We start from the raw sequence: 26,218 nt of genomic DNA, 5'->3' as shown, positions 1-26,218 counted from the left end.
CTTGGTTCACACCACCTGCTGAGTTGGTTCTTCATTTCTATTATGGCACTACACATACTCTTCTGATGATGAACCTATGATTAATTTGTACATGTCCTGGTTTCAGGTGGGATAGAGTTAAACTTCGTAGTAGTAGCTAGTATGGGGCTATGTTTTGGATTTTTGCTGGAAACAGTGGTGATAATGTGGAGATGTTTTAGTTGTTACTAAGTAGCACTTACACTGGTCAAGGACTTTTTCAGCTCCCCACGCTCTACCGGGTGCACAAGAAGCTGGGAGGAGGCACAGCCAGGACAGCTGACCCCAGCTGACCAAAGGGATATTCCACACCATACGAAATCTCCCTGAGTATATAAAGCTGGGGGAAGAAGGCGGCAGGGGGGGATGTTTGGAGTAATGGCGTTTGTCTTCCTAAGTAACTGTTACGTGTGATGGAGCCCTGCTTTCCTGGAGATGGCTGAACACCTGCCTGCCCATGGGAAGGAGTGAATGAATTCCTTGTTTTGTTTTGCTTTGCTTCCGCATGCAGCTTTTTCTTTACCTATTAAACTGTCTTTATCTCAACCCATGAGTTGCCTCATTTTTACTCTTCCGATTCTCTCCCCTGTCCCACCAGGGGGGAGTGTGCGAGCGGCTGCGTGGTGCTTGGTTGCTGACTGGGTCTAAACCATGACAGTACACAGTACCAATGTCATGGCATGTAAATGTCCCTTCTCCTTCCTTCCCACCTCTCCCAGCTGCTGCTGCCACTGTCACTAAGCAACAAAGGACCTTAGAAGGCTGGAAGAGGTAAGATGGCACTTATATACTGCAGGGAGCACTGGAGAGATGTTGGCATGAGGCATGAAGATGTCTTATCACCATTGGACTAAAGCACAAGCAAGAAATCGGCACTGTGACCATAAGGGGAAAAAAGTGCCTTGATAGAATAATTTCCTGAGGGTACTAATTTCCTTGCATATTTGGGAATTAAGAATTTATTGATGAAAGTGTTGGATCTTTAAAAAAAAATATGTTTTTAGGTAACCTTTTAAAAAGCAGGTAAACCAAAAGCTCTTCCAAAGAAGGTGTGGGAGAAGGAAAGATGAGAGATGATTAATTACTGCCCTGCCAGGAGGGACTATGTTACGGAAGATAAGTGAAACTTTCATCCTGTGAAGAAGATAATAAATGGGATATCACAGCAGGAGAAAATAAGAATTCATGCTAGAGTGGGAAATTGCAGTGGCCTCACAATTATTGGTGCTGGATTACAGCATAGGCTCGTCGATGAAATAGATTTTACTACTGGTGAGTAATAAATCTCACAATAATGAAAACATGCGATTCTGAAGATCATCATTAACCATACCATAGCTTTACATGACAGGATCATTGCGTACTTCTGAATGGGAAAATCAGCCACATAAATCTACTCTTTGATTTCCACTTTAAAGAGCCCTATAAATGCAAATATACTGGAGGTTGGTATTGGCATTTATAACACTTTACTCAAGGTTATATTGACCTTGCTGTTCTCCAGCTTGTTTTCCAAGACACACATCTCAGTAGCACTTGAAAGCTTGCAGGTTTTGCACAGTGTGCACTCTAAGACTCACTCACCTTCATCCAGCAAACCCCTGACCTTGCAGAAAATAATTTCTGTCTCTCCTCCTAAGCACCCAACATACACAGCTAAGTCTGTTCTCACTTAGCACACACATATTTACTTCTACAGTGCTGAGTCAGACGGTGAAACCATTTGCCTTACCTGGTTGCAAACATTGCTCTCAAGGATGAGAAGGTTGCTGCATCTTCCTTCAGAGCCTTTAATTCATTCCGTAGTTTGGTCATGGTTTCAGTCACCATTGCTTTTTCATTTTCGTATTTATTCTTCAAATTGGCTAGTGCCACTTCAGCTGTCTGAAAACACAAAGAAGGACATATGCTTATGAGACATATATCTGATAACAGCTAAGATGCCATGTTTGATTTTACTTGAGTTCCTTCTTCGTTCATAGCGTAAAAGGCAGTTAGACCTGAGCTTCACTGCCCTGCACCCTTTAATGTCTTATTTTAAGTTGTACTCCATGAAACCAGGAAAAGGAGAAAGCAGTTGAAAGGACAAAGCCAATTTCAATGCACTGGGAACAATTCGATACCTTAAATGTCTCTGCAAAACTGTGCAGCTGTACACTGAGGGCTTGGGCAAGCAAGTTACTACAGCTTAACTATAATAACTACTCCTACCATGTCATTTGAGCTGCAATAAACAATCAGGTGGGTCCCATGACCACATCACAAACAGGACGGACGGCACATGAGACTCAGCATCTGTAGCCGAGGTGGGAACTATCATGTTTTGCCTCATGATTCCTGCCAGCTGAGACTTTCCTTGGGCAGGGTGAGTGCTAGGCCCTGACAGCTTGCTTTTATGTCTGAGCACTGGCAATGACTACTGTTGTACAAAACAGCATTATTTTGGCAGTTTTAACCACTACAAAAAAGAACAAAAAGTGTAAACCACAATTGTCATTTAATAGGAAAGCAAGGGTTTATAGTCATCCTATTCCTTCAATTTTTCTGCTTGCTCCTTTCTTTTTACAATTTCATCCATTACATTAATTTATTGCCCTACTGCTTTTAATAGTTACATATATCTTATTTCTGCAAGAATTGAATCTTCTGTTTTACCTATGAAGTCTAGAATAACTTTGAAGTTGTTCAAAATACATAGCTTTATAGATTCTTTATACCTACTGCTGCTATGAGACATTTAAAATTATTGCCATTGAATGACATAAAAAAAATAAGTTTCCTTGTACATTTACTCCGGGGGTGTGTGTGTGCTTATGGTTGTTATTTCACTTCATTTAGTGCATATATGTTTAGTCTGGAGAAGAGGAGGCTGAGGGGAGACCTTATTGCTCTCTAAAACTACCTGAAAGGAGGTTGTAGCGAGGTGGGGGTCGGTCTCTTCTCCCTAGTAACAAGTGATAGGACAAAAGGAAATGGCCTCCAGCTGCACCAGGGGAAGTTTAGGTTGGATATTAGGAAAAACTTCTTCACCAAAAGGGTTGTCAGGCATTGGAACAGGCTGCCCAGGGAGGTGGTGGAGTCTCCATCCCTGGAGGTATTTAAAAGAAGGGTAGACGTGGTGCTTGAGGATATGGTTTAGTGGTGGACTTGGCAGTGATAGGTTAGTGGTTGGACTCGATGATCTTAAGGGTCTTTTCCAGCCTTAACAATTCTATGATTCTATAATAAGTTGCAGCATTTCATATAGGCAATCAATTTTCCCTGTTGATCTTGTGGGTTCTTGAGCCATCACCAGGGGAGAGAAATGTAAAAGAGCATTAGTTTTAAGCAACCAGCAAACAGACACGACAAAAGATGGTAATGTCCAAAGGGTTGGAAACATATTTTAAACTCACTTTTCTGAAACTCAGTACATTTCCCACTAACAATGTCTCTTAACAAAAGGACATATTACCATCTCCTACTAAAACACAACTCTAATAATTTGTGTCTGGGGAAATAGCACAGTTAGAAATCGCAGCATTAAAATAATTCTTTTTTTTTTTTTCAACTGTACAGTCATCAATAATGTTTTCTCTATTTTCACACTAGTTTACATGAAGAGATTTAACAAATCACTAGTAACTACTTGTCATTTGGTGTGGATTTTTCCACACCAAATATGAAACCATCAGCAATACCTGTTTAAAAATCAACCAGTGAGGGTTATATTCAAATAAATGCAGCTTTTCTCAACCTTGCTGACATATGCTTTGGTGTAACATAGGATGGTAGACAACATCCTACGCCTTGGCAGGATAAAGCAGAAATCATCAGCTTTCTATCTGTTTTCAGCCATGAGCCAAAACGTACACTCATAAATTAACATGGAGAAGAAGGATTAAGTATGTTTAATAAAGGGAAATCTAGGAAATAATGCATCAGAGGATAAATTCCTATTTAACAGATACGATTAAATCAGATTTATTTAAGAATTTTCAGGTCATTAATGAGGCAGAGGTGATTTATGAGAGCACAGGTAGACTCTCTAGCTCAAACTGACTTCTGCTTTCCCCCTAAGGCAGCAATTCAGATGTCTTTGCTTTGTAAGAGAGACACAGCCCTATTTCCCTTAACCTCTCATAACTCGTCTTCGAATTCAGAATCCATGTAAAGACTTTCCCTTGTTTAGCAACGAAAATGAGCTAAAGATATGTGCCACTTTGCTAGACTTTTAAAAAAAATCGTTGTTTCAGCAGTGGGATTACATATTCCATGTAAACCCAGTAATTTACACGTCACTGAAACTGTGCACAGTGATCAGACAGATCGTTGTGATGCTTATGTTTTAGTCTGGATGTCAGAGTAAGTTAAATCGACATGTAACACTACAGGACGAAAAATAACTTAGAGAATTTAGTTGGTGCATAAAGTAACAGAGGAAGGACTGTGTCAAATCTTCAAACCTATTTTTTCCATAAAACAACACATAGAAAATGAAGCATAAATTGCAAAACCTGTTGGAAGCGAGCACCTGGTGGCTCTCCATGCACCAGGTAAGCTTTGAACACCCCTTTGCTGGCTATAGAGGGTCTTCTGAAAGCCTCCTAAGTGAAGAACTGATGAGCACAAGTGGTCTACTAGAGAAGCAAATACAACTAACAAAAACGTGTTTTTAATAGGCAAGAGAAAGAAGGGGGAAGCAAGCAAGGGTAGCTTCTGTGAGAAACCTGCAGAGAGGCAGCCAGGGCCAGCAGAGCAGCAGTGCACTGCTATAGCACGAGGCTCAACAGGTCCTTGTAAGAGCTGGTGGGCGCCCAACTGTGCAGATGCTCAGGTTACCTACAGCTCATCAGTTTGGGACCTGGACGCTGACTGAAGCAGATCACTGTCAGACTCCGCGGCTCTGAGGATGACATTTTACAATGCAGCCAAGTCAATCCATATTGGCTAGCTTCCACCAGAATAATTATCCAGCCTTTCCCCATCCCTACCCTTTGCACATTGGATGATTTTCTTCTAGGCTTACTGTGAACCAGTTTGGAGAGCCTGAAGAGGCAGAAAACTTGCCTGAAGCACCCTGGAGCCAGTATGTGTGGTGGGGAGCAGGGCTGAGGGGACAAGGCTGCTTGGACTCCATCCTTCAGAGGTACCTATGTGTCTGGTCACCTTAGCTCCACTGCTAGACTGTGCAAGAGTAACAGGGACAAGATGAACTGAAGCCATAGCTTCATGTAACTCTTCCTTCAGCAGCAGCCCTAGTCTAAATGATTTGTGTTTGTTCTCCCTCTCAGTCAATCTCAAAAACTTGCCCATTGAACCACATACATGTGGTTGTGCCTGAAACCAGTTCTGCAGGATAATCTAGATTTTAAAAACCTGGGACAAATGGTGTATTCAGAGAGTGCTCTGAAAGGAAGGGCAGGACAAATAAAAGTCTGCATCCCCAAGTAGTGGATGCCAGCAGGAAGCAGATGCCCAGGACCTGGCTTTGTTTTTAACAGCTCTTCCCAAAGCATTTGGGAAACCAGAGCTGTGGTTAACTACAAAACTGTGGTGGAGAAAACTTTGTTTCACATAAAAATGGAACCTCTGAGCAACACACATGGAAATGGAGAACACAAGAAAAAGATGAAAACACAGAAAAATGTGTGACTACTCTTCAGTGAAGTAAATAATGCAATGGGACAGGAGAGGGGCTAATGACACTCCTGACAGGGGACCCGTCATGCAGAGGAACGGGGCGAATGCATTACCCAGCCACTCAGCGAGCTGCCTAGAGACACAGGATCAACAGATTGCAGAGCACATAGCATTTGCTGTGCAGAGGACATCACCTGGAGCTGACAGCAAAGCTGGGAAGGAGCAGAGAGTTCCAACACCTGGACTCCTGCGGGGTGTGAAACACTGTCCAGGAAGAGAGAGCTGGGACACGCAGAGCTCAGCACTCCCATCCCCAAAACCCAGCCATGGAGCTGCACAGGCTGAGGTGGGCACACACCTGAGGCACTGCCAGAACTAACGGTGCCCTTATCCTTACAGAAGAGATGCTCAAATCCAGCTGCCTAAAGGTTACCACCTTAATCCTGAAATCTGTGAACAAGCCTCATTTTCTGTATATATAGGCATTCTAAGACGACTTTATTCCCATTCACTTTACATTAGCAGTGCAAGAAGAAACCAAGTAAAAAAAAAAAAAAAAGTTGCTGAAATAATATTAAGTCCTACAGTGGTAAGTACTTTATTTTTTCACACAAGAAAACAGAACAGTAGCCTGTGATCTTAGTGCAAAAATCGAACGTGGTACTGGTACTTTCCATGCAGCCTCACTTTCCCAGCAGAAATTCTACTGTATTCTGTCTACATCCAGGCATTTGTTTATAGATAAGGTACTGTATGTCTGGGGTTATCAGTTATTTTTTCTGAAGGACTTTTATGGGTACCTCAGTTATGGGAGCTGGAGACACCATAGTTATGGCCAATACAGATGCTAAGGTCTTGCTGACTCAACTCCTTCCCATCAAACTATTTACCTATGAGAACAACCGATCATTTTTCAGTCAGAATTTCAGGATATTAAATTCCCCTCAAAGGCAGCTTTGCTTTCTCATTGCTATTAGAAATCAAAATCAAACCCATTATTGAACTGGTCCTAAAAGTTATTATATAATAAATTCGATATTACTTTACAATTTATGCTACTTGGTAATGCTAATGCTACTTGAGTTTGCTCCACAAAACTGGTGCTGACACAGTAATTATGGCTACGAGTAAATGGATACATAAATCAAGGCCAGGTAAGCAAGCAAGCTAGGAAGATATATATGCCTTGCTATCTTGAACAATTGATTCAATAATCCATTTTCCTGGGCTTAGGTTTGCAGTTTCTTAGAGCAAACCTTGCTCTCTTTTTTGTGTTATAGGATTTTGTGTATTCTGTTTGCGGCCCAGCCTAATGCTTAATGTTTATTTGAAAATATTGTTTAAAAAAATATGGCTAGATGAAAATGAAATATCATCAGATATTGCCAAATGCATTAAACTAGGCAACACCTTGTCAGGTTCAATCAGAAATTTATCATATGTTGTTAAAGATTTAAAAGGTGCAGCTGCACTGCTGGAGTGCCAGGCCCACTGCAGCAGGAGGAAGCAGAAACAGAGACTCCTTCAGGGCTCTCCTGCAGTCGGGTAAGTTATTGTGAAGATAAGTGAACAAAATTCAAGTCGGGAGGCAGAAACTCTCTTCTTTTTCTCTTCGGATGAACCATTTGCCCTTGTGTACCTGGATAACAGGATGTCAGTGCACTGCGACGAAGCGTATCGCCAGGAAAACTGTACAAGTCTCATTTTAATCTGATGTTGCAATACTTCTGGCAGTCACCAGATAGCACCCGTGCTTCCCTGGTTGAGGGTGTGACTTCAATACCGAAATGCAGACTGAAATACCAGACCCAGGGGCCTGCTACTGGTCTTCCCCCCTTGGATCTGAATGGCAAGATTCTCTAGGAAGGCCAGCTCTTGGCATTTTTACAGTGCATTTGGCTGTGCTCATCCTGCTTACTCATATTATTCCAACCAAAAAAGCTTCACCTAAAGTGTCTCTCTTTGGAGTCCTAAAAAATATAGGTGTTTTGTAACAGTATTGCTGCAAAGCACGATGAGCTGTGATGTGGCCCCTCTGGAGGCTGAGGACGGGCCAGGGCACCCAGCTCCCCACCAGCTGCACGCTTCCCTCTCACAGGGGCTGCCGCAGCTCTCCCTGCTACCTCGGGCAGCAGCAGTGTCTTGCCATACTACATAAGGGACAAAAAGATATAATTTCATATTAATTTCAGCTTCATTAGGGTGTGAGGAAGGTTTCTAACAAATCAAAATTCTAGCTAGCTCTTGTGGTTCTGGGGCACAGGCGAAAAACTGAACCAGATGTCCTCTGTAAGGTCATCTAAACTGAAACCCATAAGGGAAGGACACCCCCAGCGTATTACTGCTTAAAAACTTTTTATTTTGGAGGGGAAGAACTCATGGGGATGAATCTTGACTCCTGTTTTTTTGAATATGAGATGTGCTTTGGACCCTAGGAAACACCCATCACTTGCAGCTGGCAGTACTGCTAGTGCATAATAAAACTCACCCCACCCTCTGTAACTTTAAATTTCTCCTATCCTTTTATATTATTATGTCTTTTAACTTTGCAAGTTTGAGGATGTTAATATTTGGTTTGCATGAACAGTATTGCAAGATACTATACCCAGTCATACAGTTACCAATATCTATGCTGCTATCCAATAAATAAAAGTTTAATTAATAGCACCTCCTTACTCAGCAAATCTATCTTTCCCATTTCAGTGAGCATGCTTTAGGATGATGCTTTATTTCTGTCAGCAATAAAAGAGCAAGACTGAGCTAGATTCTCTGGTAGTATTCAAAAATAAATGATAGCTCTATGCTAATGGAAAAAATGTTTAATTTTGAATCTAAGTCCTTATACCTCTATTACATCTTAATCAGATTTTAATTGCATGGAAAATCCACATATAATTGCTCAGAGCAATTATTGCTTAGCCAGAGATGGTATTTAATTACTTGAATTAATATTTAACATGTGTTGTATTGGAGGGGGGAAATGCTGTAAAAGACTCAATGTATATTGAAATATTGCTGCAATTTAAAAATCCCCAGTACTCTAGAAATGCAGTTCCAGATCCAACAATCAATTAAACTTGAAACTGTGACTTCAGACTACTTGACTATTGGGAATTTTAACACTGAAATCCCAACACTGTTATCAGCTAATAGTATCCCAAGCTGTTAACCACGATTCATGCCCCCATGTGGTGATCACTGCCCTGCTTTTAGATGAGTCCCAGGCAATCTGGAAAGACTCTGCCACTGCAGCCTCTTGCATTCAGAATTAATTCTGGGCATAAGAAGATGCACCAAAGTAAATAAAACTATTTGCATGCTTAAATCTAATTTTTTAAGTGATTTGAGACCTGCAATCTAATGGATACAAAGGGCTTGGAAGGATGTACTATGCAAAAAAAAAATTGACAGTACTCTTGAAAAACACACCAGTACAATACAAGGTCCTCTTTTGGCATTTGATATAAAATGTGGTAATTCTCAGCTTATCTGCATTGGTGAAACATCAAAAATAAAGTGGTTTGATGATTTTTTTAAGCCGTGATATTTTTCAAAATAATTTGAAATTTTTATTATCATTAAAATATTTTTTTCTTTTTTATTCTCTTAAAACAGTTACAACAAATCCTTCTCAAAATAAAAAACTGCTGTTACTGTTTCAGTCAGCTTTATCATATAGTGATATTGTCCTTGTCTTTAAAAAAGAAAATGGATTAAAATTAAAAATTATTAAAAATGTGACAATGTCAGGAGACATTATTTCTGACTAAAAATAAAAATAATTTTAAAAAATTCCAACCACCTGTACTGAAAATAACTCAGCATTTCACCTGCTGTCTTATCAAAGAAATCATAAAATCATAGAACATCCTGAGTTGGAAGGGACCCAAAAGGATCATCAGGTCCAACTACTGTCCCTGTACAGGACAACCCCAAATTTACACCATATCTCTGAGGATGTTGTCCAAGCGCTTCTTGAATTTTGTCAGGCTTGGTGCTGTGACTGCCTCCCTGGGGAGCCTGTTCCAGTGCTCCACCACCTTCTGGGTGAAGAACCTTTTCCTAAAATCCAACCTAAACCCCCCCTCGCCCATCTTCCTGCCAGTCCCTCAGGTCCTATCATTGGTCACCAGAGAGGAGAGGTCAGCGCCTGCCCCTCCTCCTGCCCTTTGAGGAAGCTGTAGACTGTGATGAGGTCTCCCCTCAGTCTCCTCTTCTCCAGGCTAAACAAACCAAGTGAGTTTAGCTGCTCCTTGTACAGTTTCTCCTCTAAACCCTTCACTGACTTCGCGGCCCCCATACAGAACGCCCAGCTTCTGTATGGTCCAAAGCCACTGGTCACACTCATGCCTGCCATTCCTTTCCTGAGGCACACTTTAGCTTTTGCGGCACTTATTTTTAATCCCCTTAAATGTGCTGGTGGGCATTCAAGTTTTGCAGTCTGTGGAATATTACCAAGAGCCAAGGACACAATGGATTGCTTGTACCGTCTGTTCTACTACATCCCACCAGCCAGGCCACCTGCAGCTGCTGACGTGCTAGCCTGGGTGGTCTCCCCTACGCTTGCCCTCCCCACCGCTCCAGCAGTACCTGCCCTGGCAAGGGGTCAGCATGCACCTGAAAGCCTCTCTATACACACTCCATTTTGTTTTCCAATGTTGGCAATCTTATCATTTTGCAATAACACTAGCAACGTGCCTGTGCATCAGGCTGGGTGGTAGGTGATCCCTCCCTGCCCCTCTGCTATTCTCTTGCTCCACAGGAAAGGCTCTTCTGCCTGTGCCCTTGGTGAATGGTGGGTGCTGAAGAAAAGCAGAGCTAAAAAGCTTAAAGACGAGGTGGGGAGGAAGGGAAGAAAGGTCTACCCTTGCTATGATTGAGTGAGAGGCTAAATAACCTGTGAGTAAAATCTCTCTCCAAAATACTCCTGGGAAAGCTTATAAGTGACCTGTATAAATAACAGATGTTCCTGACCGACTGTTTATTAGCATCTTACCTGCTTGTTGGCTTTCAGCACTGCTCTCAGGGTTGCGATTTGCTCCCGCTTTGTACTCAGGAGTGATTTCAGTTTCAGTATCTCTTCCATTAAGGCTTCCTTGTCTTTATCGATCATGGGCACCAGCTCCCGAGCTGCAGCACGCTGGCGTGACAGCTGCAGCGACCGATCAACAGCCTTCTGCAAGTGCTTGATTTGGTCCCTTATTATGGCATTGAGGTTGTAGATGTTCATTGGCTCTTTGCGGATGTCACTGGTATCAGAGACAGGGGAGGAAGGAGGGGCTGTGATGACAGGAGAAATGGTAGGTGTTTTCGTTGGGCTCTGTTCCTTGCCAGGCTCCATGGCCTCTTTCGTCACCTGCTCGGTTGGGGTCCTGGCTTCTACAGGCGACGCTACCCCCCTTCTGGCGAGCCGCGGGGAAAGGAGGCCTCGAGGGTCGTCCGGTCCTTTCAGGCTCCCGCTGCGGGTGACTCTGCTTTGCCTGTAATAGTCCAACATGACCCTGTTTGGAGTCTCATTGTTGCACAGGCAGACATGATGGTAGAGCTGAGCCAGCTCCTCACTAAAAGTCACCAGCTCATCCTGGGCGGTGTTGAGGGTATTATGGTTTTCATTTGCTATGCTTGTCATCCTTTGCAACTCCTTTTCCATGTGGTCCATTTTTTCCTGGCTTTCCTTGGTCGACTTCTCCAGGTTTGTCACCTGTTCGTCGTATGTCTGGATTCTGCTCTCATACTTGGCCTTCTCTTCAGTGTAGTTTTCCACGTATTTATTATATTTCTCCTTTAAGGCTTTGATTTCTGCTTTAAGGTCTATCACCTCAGTAACAGCTACTTTGTATTTACATTCTAGGATCTCCAAGCCATTGATGTCCACTTCATAGTCATGTGCTTCCTCGCCAGGGTCTCGGCCCTTCTCACAGTCAAGCTCAGCTTTCAGCTCCTTGTTGCTCTGCAGCCCCCTCATGGCGTTGACGTGCTCTGTGAGCCTGTGGACTCGCTCGTGTTGCTCGGTCAGGGCTCCCTTGGTGTGCTCCAGCTGTGTCTGAGACTCCTGCAGGTTGGCCAGGAGAATGGCCTTCTCTCTCTCCACCTGCAACAGAGTCAAAGTAAGAAACCCAGGATCTCTTCCTACCCATGCTGAACACCAAACCCTGCAACCACATTAACCTCTTCCACTCCCCCCACTCTGCATACACAAATTGAAGGCTTCAAAGAGATTTTAGCTGTATATCCTGAAACCATAAAATGAAGTCAGAGAGAGGTACGTATAACTTGTACAGGATTATGAAGTCCCAGCCTCTGTTACAATTTGCAGTATCACTAGGTCATGATTTTACACGTTACCCACTGAAGAATTACTTAGTGCCCAGTCAGCTAGAGTGATGATAATGTATTTATTACGACATATGTTCCCTGAATTTTAATAGGCATGAACTGCATCACTGCCAACTATCAGTCAACTATAAGCCTTTCCACTGGTACATATGCATTTCTCAATAGAGTTTGAGAAATTGCCCATTAATAGCTCTACCAATCCTTCACAATATTTATTTATATACTTGGACTGTTGTAAACTTTCATTAAGGCTTGATTACTGAATGCAAATACAGTAAACAAATGGCTGTGTACATCTTCACAGATTAGATTAAATAACCTGCTCTGTGGGAATGTAACACAGATCAGAAGGCTGAGCACATGCAACTCCCAGGACTCCCCATCCCCAGCACTTAACTATAAGCAAAATCCATCCTTTTGAGGACAAGGCAGAAAAATCAGGATTTGTGGTATAACTAACAAACCACTGGTTCTGATCTAGTAAGTTTCTTTTTGAATATCCACAGAGAAATGTGGAAGTTAAACACCAGAAGAGGTCATGGAAGAGGACTCTAGAAGTTCTAATGCACAGCATCTCAAAGCAAGTGAACAAGAAAAACATAAAGTTTGATTTGCTCAGGTATTTGCTATTCATTATAACACCCCTGAGAGATGCCCATTTCAAATTTTAAGTGTAACACTCCAACTTTTTTCCTATGCCTTTGTCCTGTTCCAAGTTGTGAATTGGGAAGCAGACGATGGCACAAGGAGATGTGATCCTTCTTGCTTCCATGGCTTTCCCAACAGGATCCTGAGCCTACCAGGTTTTCTGCTCCTTCTCTCCCACTGTTGCAGTATCTCAGCCCTGTGTTTACACATGCAGTGAAAATGGCATGTTCCACGTTCCCTTTATGAGTGCCTGAATTACTAATTCTGAGAATTCAAAGCTGTCAGTTTGGAAAAACTCTTTAAAAAGTATTTCCTTTGCTATCAACGTCCCCCCAGGCAGTATTTGGAAGAGAGTCAAATCAGCCACCATGAATCTTACTGAAGGAAAAGAAGAGCCTTTTAGAGGCTGAGAGGGTATTAATACCATCTCACAAAATGTTCCAAGCACTGCCTCAGACTCCTGTGTTCTCATAACAAGGCTGCTGCTCAGAAGTATTAAAGCACATGATGATCCCCTGATTTTACAGACAGGCTTTCAAAACATGGCCTCTATTAGAACCTGCAATCAATTGCAGGCAGAAACTGTAAGAATAAAAATAGAAGCCATGTTAAAAACATCTAAAAAAATCAGCCTAGTTTTCTTGTGTACAGGTGACTGATGGCTTAAGAATTAAAAAAACAGGGCCAAAACTCATCATTATTTTATGATCCAGGAAAAGTCTGTCTCCTTAGATATAGGGCGCTCCACTTTAGGCACTACATAGTCTGTGCTGTAATGCAGCAGAGGACAGCTGAGTACCACAAGTATATTGGTACCTTTCTCCATTTCATATTGCTTCCCTGTAAGGGAAGAACCCCCCTTGGAAAGAAGAGGTATTGTCTATGTTTAATTAGCTTGAATCTAAACCCCTTTTTGGTCAAGCATTGTTTATGTAGCATTTGATGTTTTAATATCTAACCTAAGCTTAAAGACAGGATATCTTGGCCATCCGTGTTACCCATTTAATCAAGGACAAATGGTCCTTTTGGAAGAAAATAAAGGAGAGTTGGCAAGAGAATAGAGCCTTGAGTTGTCCTTAGGTGACATATGACCTTATATATGGATAAAAAGGGTTAGGGTGCTTCATCCATGAAGACCACCAGAGATGGCCAAGGACTCCCAAAGAGAGGAAGACATGTGCAAAAGCACGTGAAGTGGAGCAAGAGGAGTGACTTAATGCCATTACACAACCTATGTAGATTAGAATGAAAATGTATTAGATAGGTGGGATGTGTAGGAATTCATTGTATAAATACAATGAAGGAGCCAGCTTCGGCGTGCTTGATTTGTGGAAAACCACTGAGTGCCCAGGTTTGTACAACCCTGAAATAAACAAGCGACGTCTCTCCTGAGCATGTGATTATTGACTCATTGCATACCGGGAGATGAATCCACTTTTCAGACAACATCCCTGTTGTTGCCTCAGTCTGCCTGCCACGCTCATTGCTGCTCACCCCCCCATGTCAGCCCACTCGTGTTGAGAAAATCCGAAATAGAGCAACCTTCCCTTTTGCCAAGAGCATCTAATGAAAAGGTGACTGCTCTCCACAGATTTCTTGGTCAGACCTATGCTGGGGAGCCTCAGAGAGCTGCCCAGCAAAATCCTCCTCACTAGCTTTCCTCTGTTTTTTCCATCAAGCAGTCTGCCCCAGGTGTGCTCTCCCCAGAAACTTTCAGCTGAACTCTGGTTATTATCACCTGGTATAGCAGGTGTTACATAGGCTTAGGTGTTAATTGCATTACCCTCATCAGATAATGAAGGTATTTATTTCTTCAGGGTGGTAAGGTGAGCCACACATATGCATGAAAAATCTGAGTTTTGGTTAATTTAAAGGACCATCTCACCCTATGGTGAGAAGTCATATCGATAATAATGTTCCATACATTACACACCAAAGGCAGGTGGCTTTTTAAGGTGTATGGGTTCAGTGTGGGTATATTTACACAAAAGCAGGCAATTAACTGTAGATTGCACTAGTGTAAAAATAAATATAGAGCTTACAGCCAGAGAGCCTTTCCTTTGAGAAAGTAACTCAGTGTTAAAGCAGCACAGTGTTTCAGTGTCTGCTTAAATTAATCAGCCCAAATTGATCCTGCTAGCTTACTGATCTCAGACATCATATTCTATAATGAAGGAAAACTATAAAAGAGCTAGTTGAGATCTTTATGACCATTTCTCTGCTGAACATGAATGGGTTCAGGAAAAAAATACTTCTTTCAAATAGAAAGGGTTGTCTCCAGAGAAAACATGCAACTTTTAAAATCCATATACCAAATTGGACAGTAGGTAAAATGAAATATGTAGATCTACTAAATTTTACTTATTCTGGTCCAGTAATTATGGATTAAGCTAATCCGCTTCTGTTTAAAGTTATAAATACATGCTCCTACTTCCAAGGAAAAAAAACCCAAAGCTCCAACTCAGCCCCAAGCACACCTTCTGCATATTAATGACTCTGCTTTTCCAAGTACAATAATTATATTTCTTGTTCTAGACAATACTATTATTTCCATCCACAGCAAACTTCTGGGAATTGCAGTTACTTTTTGTCCAGTCGGTGGTTTTTTTTTTTAACATTAAAATTAGTAGCTGCAGTAAGGATCTTTTTCATCATTAATGAAAATAAAAGCAATTCAAAAGTAGCTGTACCCATTTCACGATGCATCCTTCCCTTCAAAGATTTCAGTTTGAGGAGATTTTCTTCCCAGTTTGCTCTACAGTTTGCAATTATGGAAACCAAATGTACTGGGTTTGTGTGGTGAGGCTTTGGTAAAAGAGGAAATACAGGGGTGGCTTCTGTGAGAAGCTGCCAGAAGCTTCCTCCATGTCTGACAGAGCCAATGCCAGCAGGCTCCAAGATGGACCCACTGCTGGCTGAGGCTGAGCCCATCAGCAACAGTGGTAGTGCCCCTGGATAACAGATTAAGGAAGGGGGAAAAGTTGCTGTGCCACAGCAACTGCAGCCAGAAAGAGTGGTGGGAATATGTGAGAGTAACAACTTTGCAGACACCCAGGTCAGTGAAGGAGGGGGAGGAGGTGCTTCAGGCACCAAAGCAGAGATCCCCCTGCAGCCCGTGGTGAAGACCATGGTGAGGCAGGCTGTCCCCCGAGGGCCTGTGGAGGTTAACGGTGGAGCAGATAGCCACCTGCAGCCCATGGAGGACCCCACACCAGAGCAGGTGGATGCCCAAAGAAGGCTGTGACCCTGTGAAGAGCCTGTGCTGGAACAGGCTCCTGGCAGGACCTGTGGACCCATGGAGAGAGAGGAGCCCAGGCTGGAGCAGTTTGCTGGCAGGACTTGTGACCCCACAGGGGACCCACACTGGAGCAGTTTGTGAAGAGCTTCCCAGCCCGTGGGAAGGAGTCACATTGGAGAAGTTCATAGAGGACTGTATCTGTGGGAGGGACCCCATGCTGGAGCAGGGGAAGAATGTGAGGAGTCTTCCTCCTGAAGAGGAAGGAGTGGTAGAAACAACATGTGATGAACTGACCACAATGCCTATTCCTCGTCCCCCTGCACTGCCCAGGGTGAGAAGGTAGTGAAAATCAGGAGTGAAGTTGAGCCTGGGAAGAAGGGAGGGGTGGGGGGAGGGTGTTTTAAGATTTAGTTTTTATTTCTCATTATCCTACTCTGATTTGATTGTTAATAAATGAATTTCCTCAAGTCAAGTCTGTTTCACCCGTGACCATAATTGCTGAGTGATCCCTCCCTGTCCTCATCTTGACCCACGAGCCTTTGATTGTATTTTTCCTCCCTCGTCCAGCTAAGGAAGGGCAGTGATAGCATGGCTTGGTGGCCACCTGGCATCCAGCTAGAGTCAACCCACCACACCAATTTTACCATTGTCATTTATCCTTTTTTTATTTATTATTAACATCAAGATATTAGTGAACAATTCCTGGTGGAGACTGGAACAAGCAAACAGGAAAACTCACTTCAAGAATGTTGAGTCTCTTAACCTGAGTTTTCCAAATATTATGTTGGCCTCAGGAATAGGGAAGGCACCACCATGGAAGGAATAAAGAATTCCTAAGCTTTAAAGATAAGATGGATAATTCTTCCCACTGGACAACAAATATGAAAGCAGAGCAGAAAGCCTTGAGCTTTTCCAAGAAAATCTTAGAATACGAGCATTTTCAGCAAGATATTTGTTACTTAATGAATTTAAAAGATGGAAAGGGAACACTAACAATCAAATCTCTTCTAATGACCAGTGGAAATCATGCAGTAGCATCCTGAAGCTGCAGAAAGAACTATATCTGTCATACTAACTTTCTTGGTTAAGGCTTCTTTTTGAGATCGCTGAGTAAAAATTTTGCTACATGTGTACAACATGGCAAATCTGAAGTTTACTTTTCTCAGAAAAGGAGCCTGCTGTTCTGTAGACATAAAAATGCTTCCCAAGAGAGGGTCAGTTCCTTCAGGAGACTGTACAGAGCAGCCTTTTCAGAGAAAACAAGAGGAACCCATACCAAGTATTGAGATGTTGCTGAATGAACAACACATTGCAAAGACACTGCTGAGGAGAAAAAAATCCAGTTTTGCTGAAGAATTACCTGTTGTCAGCTTGAACCCGATTAAATCTCCTATCTACTATGAGGAAAATTTTTTGATTAATTTTTCACATTTAATTTGTGTCACCCAAGATGAGCTGATGCAACTCAACAAAGAGGACTATCACTTAAAAAAAAGTACACATCAGCATTTTGCAGTAAGCCTTCTCAGTATCTAAAGAAATCAGGTTTCTATCTGGGTCTAATCCTTCTTTTTACACCTTTTCACACGATTAGAATGCCGAGCAATGGTGGTGGCTATTTGTGTGAGGTTGCTGGGGCCCAGCAAAGCTGTTGTGACCAAAAAATTGTTATATTTATTATGTAGGATCCCTCTAGGGTCCTGTGATGGGCAGTTTGTGGCCAGTGGCTGTCAGAAGGCTGACTCTTTGTTTAAGAAGTGTAAAATAAATAAGTTTAAGTTAGAAATTATCAAAATATTTGCAGTATCTTTCAAGTAGAAGTTTGCTGATCCATCAAGCTCAATATTTAATTGAATAAAATCAAGACAAAACATGTCCCAACAATGCTGTTTTCCATTTCCAAACAGCTTTTACTCCAAATTTACACTGCATAAACTTCATTGTAAACTATGTTTGAAAATGCTTATGTTGTATTTTAAAATGTGAACATTTCAAACCATTTTTTTCTGAAGCAGTATTTTGGTTTTTAACATTGCATTTCTCGATGAAATCAAAAGCTGCATATAATATATATGTCCATATATTATATACAGAAGTGTATATGTACATACACATGCATATTTTTATATACACATATATATAAACTATTCACACTGTTTATGTTTTAATACTGGAAACGTTTCTGACGGAATTTTTCACAAAAATAAAATTCCAAATTTCAAGCTTTTCCACTTGAATTATGTATATCTTGCATCAAATTTATTTGTGCAAAGCACTAGATGTCATCAGTGTTTGCCATGTCATAGCTCAGATCAAAACTTCCCATGGTGTGTTTGGCACTGAGATAAATAGAACAATTAACTCTTCAGCAAATACAGGGCAGACCACGCAGGGATTTATTGGTCTCTAGCAAAGACTGAAAATTGGGTTTGCTCTACTTTACTTCTAAACTGCCCTTTATATTTTAAGCAGTAAAGGATTTACATTTACCCTCTTTAGAAGAGGCACTTTTTGGAAGCCCACAGCTAGAAAATGCTGGATGTTTCCTTGATGCTTCCAAAACCTTTCAAGTTCTTGTGGCACAGAAGATGCTCAACAGCTCCGGCAGTGGGACCCTTTCTCTGTGTGGCACTGTACCCCTTTCTAAGATGATGTCAGCATTGGGGCTGGCAGCTTGAGTTTTTATCTGGCTTGCATCCCAGGCTCCTATTCTGGTTATGCCTGTGCTGGGCTTGGATGAACAGAGAACAAATGCTCGCTCTATAGTCCCCAAGGCACCCCCTGCAGCCTGCGCATCCGCTGGGGCTGCCAGGGTGGACAAGTGCACTCTGTGACATCTCATACACCACATGGTCCCCGAGTGCACAGTTATTAAGAGGGGCGCTCCTCTTCTTTTGTTCTTTCTTGACGGTATGCCAAATCTTGTTCAAACTGAGTTTTGTGGCAAAAACTCCCTCTGACTTGCAAGGGAGCATAATCAAGTCTGTCTGTATTTTAGTGGGTTTTTTTCCAGATAGCTTTGGACATACTGAAGAATACTTTTTTCCACTTGCAATTTCAGGGACATTCCCCATCATCAAAGCAGGAAAAAAAGAATCTAATCATCTGCAACCACAGCAACTACGTCCCTTCCTCCTCTTCGCACTAAACATCTGCTCAGATCACACTGACTTTTTGCAGACAGATCCTCTATTTACTAGGGATATTTCTAGCAAAACCTTAATATGAAGAAACACCAAAGCAGAAGTCTAAGAACAGGACATACATGGTCAAAAAAGTCACTGGGGGAAATCATTGCAGAAGCCGGCACTAGGGTACACAGGATGTGCATCTAAACACTTCAGGACATTAAATTCAGCTCTTACCTGCATGAGTTGCTGCTTCAGTTTCTGTATTTCTGATATGTTGAGCTCACTGAAGAGGTCAGAGACGGGATGCAGAGATTCTCCTTTCCTACTCGTGGGAGTTCGGTAGTCACCGTTGAGTTTCACGAGAGGCCCATGGATATGTCCATTCATTTTGTCGTCATTGTTGGGCTCGGCCCCATCCTCTGCAAACTTCAATCCATCTACTGATATATTAATATGGTTATTATACATACTATCATTGAGGCTGATATATTGGGAGAGTTCCTTCCTCAGATTGTTCTTTTGCTCTCTTTCATTTTTTAAAGTTTCCAGAGCTTCCTCCAGCTGATGCTCAGCAATCTCCTTCAGCCGGATGGCATCTTCTAGCTGACTATTAAGCAACACTGTCTCCTCCTCAAATCGTTTAATCTCATGCTTTAAGCCTTCATATTCAACCTGAATTAGACAAGACAAAGAACATTCATAATACTAAAACTTGAGTCATGAAAACCTGCCATTTATCAGCCTTATTGAAATAGGTGTTACAGAAAATACAGTTTGAAATACCAGACATTGCCTACAGCTGCAGAGAACTGGCTGCACAGAAAAAGCAAGTGGAGACCTGTTCATTAAATACTCCACTGCTCACTTTTTCAGCATGTGAAAATCAAGAAATATAACACCTTCTTCTGAGTAATTTATGACAATAAACAATGTATTTCATGGAAAGAAGGGTCTTTAGTAGCAGATATCCTGGTAACCATAGATTTATTATGAACTGCCGTAAGCAATGTTGGTATATCATGGTATGTAGAGATCTCAGGTTAATATAGTCTGATTTATTAATTGCAAGTATTCTGAAGATGACTTCTTCTCTAAATTCCTACCAGATGTAAAGTCACTCAGGCATGGATACTCTAAAGTATCTGCTGTCTTAGCGGCGTTCAAGTACAAAAACTGTAGAAAAGCCTCAACTCTCTTCTCTGCATCATACAAGCCTCTCCATTATTCAAGAAGCATTTGATTTTAAAAATTAAACAGCAAACTATTCATACAATCAGTTTAAACTCTAAGATGCCCCAAATTGTTAGAGATTTTTAAACTACCACACAAATTTACTAAGCAGCTTATCCAGCCACACAATCCTTGAACTGTGTGTTGGGGGTGCCATTTTGGAGCACTTGGCAACCTGTTGCTCTGACAGGGCTGCCCGCAGTGCTTCCCCCAGTGACCTGGTGCAGCCTTGTCAGGCTTGGAGGGACTTGCTGGTCTTTCTCCTTCTCAGAGGGCAGGATCCCCACACCACACCTAGGTGCAGTATTTTATCAAGGTATTTATTGGCAGTGTGGACTAAAGAAAAAAACAAGCTGCTGCTCTCTTCTTCACAAGGCAGCTCCCACATTTATTCAGTCCTTTCTATGGCACCGAACAAGAAGCAAAGCCTAGGTTTAGGCTATCCAGCTCAAGTCTATCAATTTCTCATTGATATGAAAATCAAAAACATGAGTGAAAAAATAAAAATTATCTATCAAATATAGCTCAAAACCAGTTGCTCAGCAATATCTAGATGGCACAGCCGATCCCCACTGCAGAACGCCTTCCCTTGCTGGCTCTTCTCATCTTCCTTTTCACTGTTGGAAAATCCCACAGCAATGAAAAGGAAGAGCTTTGTTTGTAAAGGTTCTTGTCCACGCTTGACCAACTCTCCTGGTAAAAATGATCATGCTTTGATTTTTAATTTAATTCTAATCATGTTACTCATCTACCTTTTTATTTCTAAATGCAAAAAATTCCCAATATTGGGTGAAATAATTTAATAGTTTGGTGAAAGAGGAAAAGAAAATACTGAATTTTCATGCTTCCATAAAAAAGCTTTTTTTCAGTTAAGACTTTTCTCATTCAAATGCATTAATATGCATTATCATCTGCAGAATATTTTTTTATTTGACGTATATATTTAAACAAACTATAATAAGGTTCTGGTGAAAATAGAAATATCAGCAATTCCTACTGGAATATTTATCAACCTGTCATAAGTTTTGTACTCATACGCCTTTGGAAAGGCAAATTTAAAAACCAAAGCACTAATCTTCAAACCCAGAGAATGGAAACGTTTCAAACAACAAAGAAATATCCAAAGTCATATCAGGAAATGTCAACAGAAAAGGAAAATCCATATTTTGAAGTCTACATTTAGAAACTTGATACCTTTTCTGACTGGAAAAAGAGGTCACTCTGAAAAATTATTAAAATCCATCAAGAGCTATGTTTATAACTTAAGGACATGGAAAAAGAAACCATTTAAAATTTTAAATCCATGTGAAAAACAGAGGTCTATATTATCTATATGGTTACCATCCCATGGATTCTTGCTTACAAAAGCTACAAAATAACCCAACGCAGATAATGACAGTTTAGCACTAAGACTGTAACATATGGTTTTGTAAATTAAAGAATTAAAGTATAAAATGCTCTTGAAATTTTATCTTGTACATCAAAGCTATTTTAGGAGTCACAAGCTCATGGATATGTGATATAAAACTGATCTTTAAAGCCATTCAAAATGTGGCATGGTTTTTTTCTCCACAGACTGCTGGCATCCAGCTTCATTACGAATGAAATATTAAGGGCAAGATAAACACCTGCAAACATATTTTCTTCTGGGGGAAACTAGGACTGTCCATAAAGGGGTCTTTAATTTCCTGATAGTGTGAAAATGCCTCCTATGAGGTTGGTGAGGAAAAATTCTGTGCCTCAAAGGGGGAATTTGCTGGCTTGGTAAATAGCTCTGGCACAAAGATGATCTGCTATAAATTTAGTTTCAGGAGTGTCAAAGTCTGGGTACCTGCATAAATAAGGAAACAATGTACCTATTTCTATTGCCCGCGTATTCCGTGTGGCATGGCTCCATTGTTTTAAAGGTTTCAGTTGCATTTGTGCTAGAGCAGTAAAATAGCAGTAAAAGATCACTGAAATAGTACTGCATATTCCTGCAGGAATAAGGCAGCTCTGTTACCAGGCTGACATTAGCGACTGTGACGGTCTTGGCTGTTTGATAAAAGCCCTAACTGAACCAGGCAGTAGGTTAGGACATAAACCATGGGCTGCAACGCAGTGCTGTTACCATCTGCTAGCAGTTAAGTAAATGGTGTTATGGAGTGTCATGTTGTACTGGTCTGGACAGTGTCTGAAAGGCAGAAAATTTTACATCATCCAACTTGGATACTTGAATATTGATCACGGCAAGTTAACTCTTCTGACATGGGAACAAATCGATACTGTTCAATTTAAAGGACAACAGTGTTCTTGACTGCTTCCTCAGCGGCATATATATCCAGCAGCAAAGGAAGCTGTGCTTTTGTAAGGGGGAAAGAACAGACCCCAAGATTGCTTAGGTCTGGATGCAATGGGGCTGTTGTTTATGGTCGTTCCTCGGGGTGCATTCTGCACTGCAGCGAGAATTACAGTGCATTGGTTTGCCATCAGCTGAAAATTGCTGTAATGAGCAAAACAAGAGACTAACTAGGAACATCTGATGTCCCTTCACTTATTTTTGAAGCTTGCTAAACTTGCAGGTTGGCATGGCTGAGAAGAGAGCAATACCAGTACAGGAAAACCCAAGGAGCAGTGAAAAAAAACGGAGAACAGGGAGAAGATTATTTCCTCTTTTCTCCACTTCAGAGGAGGAAAGGACATGCAGGAAACCAACCAAGAGGAAATGGAGGGCTGAACTCTGCTGCTGGGCACTGAGTTCCGCATGCAGGGAGGGAGGAGAGGAAAAGCAGGAAGGAAAAAGATGGAATTCTATCTATTTTAATAATTATTCCACTATTACAAAGTTCTGCAGTGAAATATTGCACCAGGATTTTCCTAAAACTGAGGTAAGAGCCTCCCCATACGTCAAAAATGGCCAGCAACGCTGTTTCAGAATAAGTGTTTAGCAAAAACTCAACTGAAAAAAACATACAAAGTAACTTCTATCAAAGTTCTCTGTGGGATCACATTATGGAAATTGGAGAAAATGGGGTAATTTTTCTGCACAGCACCTTAAATCTTTCAATGCTTACTTGATTCTGTTTCAGAGTGGACACCAGTTTCTGTAAAGTGATGTTCTCTTCTTCAAGCTCAGTGTAGTCCTGTAGGAGTCTCGCCTCTCGAAACTTGTACTCTCGAATTTCATCTTTCATTCGTATCCTCTGTAGCTCCACCATTTCGTTATTCTGATGAGAGAAAATGCAAGCACGTTACCATTCATGCACAGCCACTCCAGGGATGAACACCACCTTTAGAAAAAGCCAAACAAAAAATTAATAGTCACATAGAAATTATTTAACAGTGCAAATCAAAACAGCATCACCTTTAAATCTGAGGCCAAGCGGTAATTTCAGGTGTGTGCTGGCAATACAGAAATGAGAACTTCTGATAAGGAAGCTTGATTAAAAGAGTTTCAAGATTAGGTGCTTAATGAAACAGAAAACCTGGCAAGGCTTTATCATCTCATTACTTTTATTACTCTGCAACACAGTTGGATTTAAATAAAATTACCACCTGTTTTCCACCAAAGGATGCTTTCTACATTCATACAGAAAAGCAATGAGTAACGGCATCTGTGCTGTAAAGACATCTGTTACTGAGCAGGGTGCACTCACATGTTTGTATCTGCAGGCATTGGAGAGGCACAGAGGTAGGCAGGGGGGACCTGCCCGGCAGATGGCTGTAAAATGCTCGTCAAAAACCTGACAAATGCATTGCTGTGCTGAGCAGGATTATACCCTGTGAGTCTGAGAACACACGAGGTCACCACTTTATTCTTCCCGTCAGCATATACAGTTCCCAGGCAGCCTTATGAGAGGGGTCACAACGGATCAGTTTCACCAAAAATTGTTTCCATTGGATTCGGTTCTGACTGAGTTTGACATCAAAGGTCAGGTTATTCTGGAAGTAGTCTGCTGACATAACCCTGATGTAAAATGCACTACAGGAAGATGGAGTTAACACACAGCTGGAAGAGAACAGTGACTGACATGATCAGTAGGAGCAACCTCCCCCACTACTTTGAAGAGAAGCCTGCATCTTCCTGATTAATAAGAGTAGGCATAATCGGTCACATCTCCTTGCCTGCAGGAGGAACCTGAGCATTGCCAGAGCAGCTGGTGGAGGGAAGCGCTATGGGGACTTTAATGATGGGGCAGAGCCCCCTCGCTGCTGGGATGTCAGAAAGATCACACCTGGGAAGCAGTAATGGGTTTCTATAAGAGATTCCAGTGTGGAGGGAGGGCAACCACTGGCCTGACACCTACCTAGAAAAGTCAAATGCTTTAAAAAATCATTACAGCAGAAATGGTAGTCAGCAAGCTCTGAACAGATTGATCTGTACAACCCACCCTCTGGAACATAAAGGATAAAACCCCACATTCTGAACTGAGGATAAACAGAACTTTGCGTAGTACCTAGGTTAAATAAACATTTATAAACCTCTGGAAAACAACATTGCAAAGCATGAATAAAAAATGTTGATGCAGGAGTTACAAAAGCACTTTTTAAAATGAAGGTTTTTACATTAAAGAAAAAAAATCCCATCGCCTTCCCCCTCTTGGCAGATAATTAAGAAGTAAAGCTCCTACACGATTTCTTAGCTGAAGGCACCCCTTTCATTTAAAAGAACCCCAGTGGTAGAAAAGCTACAGAGCACTAGATAAAAATAACTCCCTGCAAATATTCCTGCACCCATCACTGCCTAATAAACCTCTGTAAGAATGGCACTGCAGATGATTTCATGAGGTGAAGGAATTTTATACCTCAGGGCTGCCTTTATACGTTTTGGTTTTGTCAGCACGTTCTCAGCTGTGGCGGTTATTGAAACTTACTAGGTCTGGGTATAGGTGCACATCTGAGGCAGTATATGGACAACACCAAACGCACGACTCCACCGTGTCAAGTATAATTAAGCTACTCTGCAACTCTGCCAGTGTTTGGAGGATGATCAGCCCAGGGAATGAATAGCAACCAGCTGACATCCATCCAATGCACCCAGTCACACTGCTGGTTGAAAAGAAGGCCTCTCCAAAAAGGGAGGAAGAAAAAAGGTGGCCAGAGATGGAAGACCTTAGCAAAGAATTTTTACTGAATCCTGATATATTATTTCCCTGAAAGAGTACAAGGCATGCTACTTTGAAAAGCTTCTGATATTAACTCTGTAAGGTCAGAGTACTCTTTTGTCTTTCCCAGTTACTGCAAAAAGCAAAAGAAAATGTGAGCTATCATCTTGCTGGAGTGTGCCACCATTACTTTAAGAAGACAGAAACCACATTCCTTTGCCACTTGTTACTAAGTGCTCCTTCTCTGGCATAATCTCGGAGGTATAAACAGAAGCATTTATAGCACTTCTCCTCCTCTTACACATGCAGAAACTATGTCTGCAGAGCAACCTCTACTCCTCATTACTCATGGCATTTGGTCAAGGAAGAAACAGCATGAAAGGGAAGACTCGCCAGTCGGAGCATCCTGTCTGCCATGCCTGCCGCAGCGCTGCCCGCCGTGCTTCCCGTGACCAGGGCCAAGGCCTCTGTGGGAAGCAATCCTACTGCTCTGCCACAGGGGCAAAACAAACCCAGCACATTAGAGAATACAGCATCACCTTTTCAAAGTAACGTAAAATGTGCGTTTTGTCAGGGCAAACACCCTGGCGTTATTCTCCATGCTCCCAGATCCCTCCTCCCGTTTGCAAACATCTGCATTATGCTGGCAAACATCCAGCTGCAAAGTGCTGTAGTGCTTTCACTGCTGCCTATGAAAGGCAGTGCTTCCACATTACAGGGCAAAAGCCTGGCATTATCGAGGTTTACGAGTGAGTAGCCACAGGACATGCTGGAGGGCTGTTCTGTTTTCCTTCCTATGAGATGTCTGTGCATTTGGTGGAAGTGAACTAGTCTTCAACCTAAATTCATGCTGAGTTTATTCTTTGTTACTGTCGGTAAGAAGGATATATTTGTTTCCATTAAATGCTCTG

At 41.8% G+C, this 26,218-nt stretch overlaps 1 protein-coding gene across 3 annotated transcripts in view; it reads right to left on the bottom strand.

Annotated features, from left to right (window-relative positions):
* Positions 1-26,218, bottom strand: part of BICD1 (BICD cargo adaptor 1) — a 192,081-nt gene that overhangs the window by 31,137 nt on the left and 134,726 nt on the right. For all 3 annotated transcript variants that reach the window (XM_075116613.1, XM_075116603.1, XM_075116620.1), the window contains exons 3-6: positions 23,277-23,429; positions 19,228-19,665; positions 10,637-11,731; positions 1,751-1,902 (exon numbers count right to left, since the gene is read on the bottom strand). In XM_075116613.1, coding sequence (XP_074972714.1) covers positions 1,751-1,902; positions 10,637-11,731; positions 19,228-19,665; positions 23,277-23,429 — 1,838 coding nt within the window. The remainder of the gene's footprint in view (positions 1-1,750; positions 1,903-10,636; positions 11,732-19,227; positions 19,666-23,276; positions 23,430-26,218) is intronic.

This window comes from Phalacrocorax aristotelis, chromosome 1, assembly GCF_949628215.1.
Source record: "Phalacrocorax aristotelis chromosome 1, bGulAri2.1, whole genome shotgun sequence".
NCBI lineage: Eukaryota > Metazoa > Chordata > Aves > Suliformes > Phalacrocoracidae > Phalacrocorax > Phalacrocorax aristotelis.
Note: the sequence above shows the minus strand (reverse complement) of the source record. Positions and strands in the feature narration are given on the sequence as shown.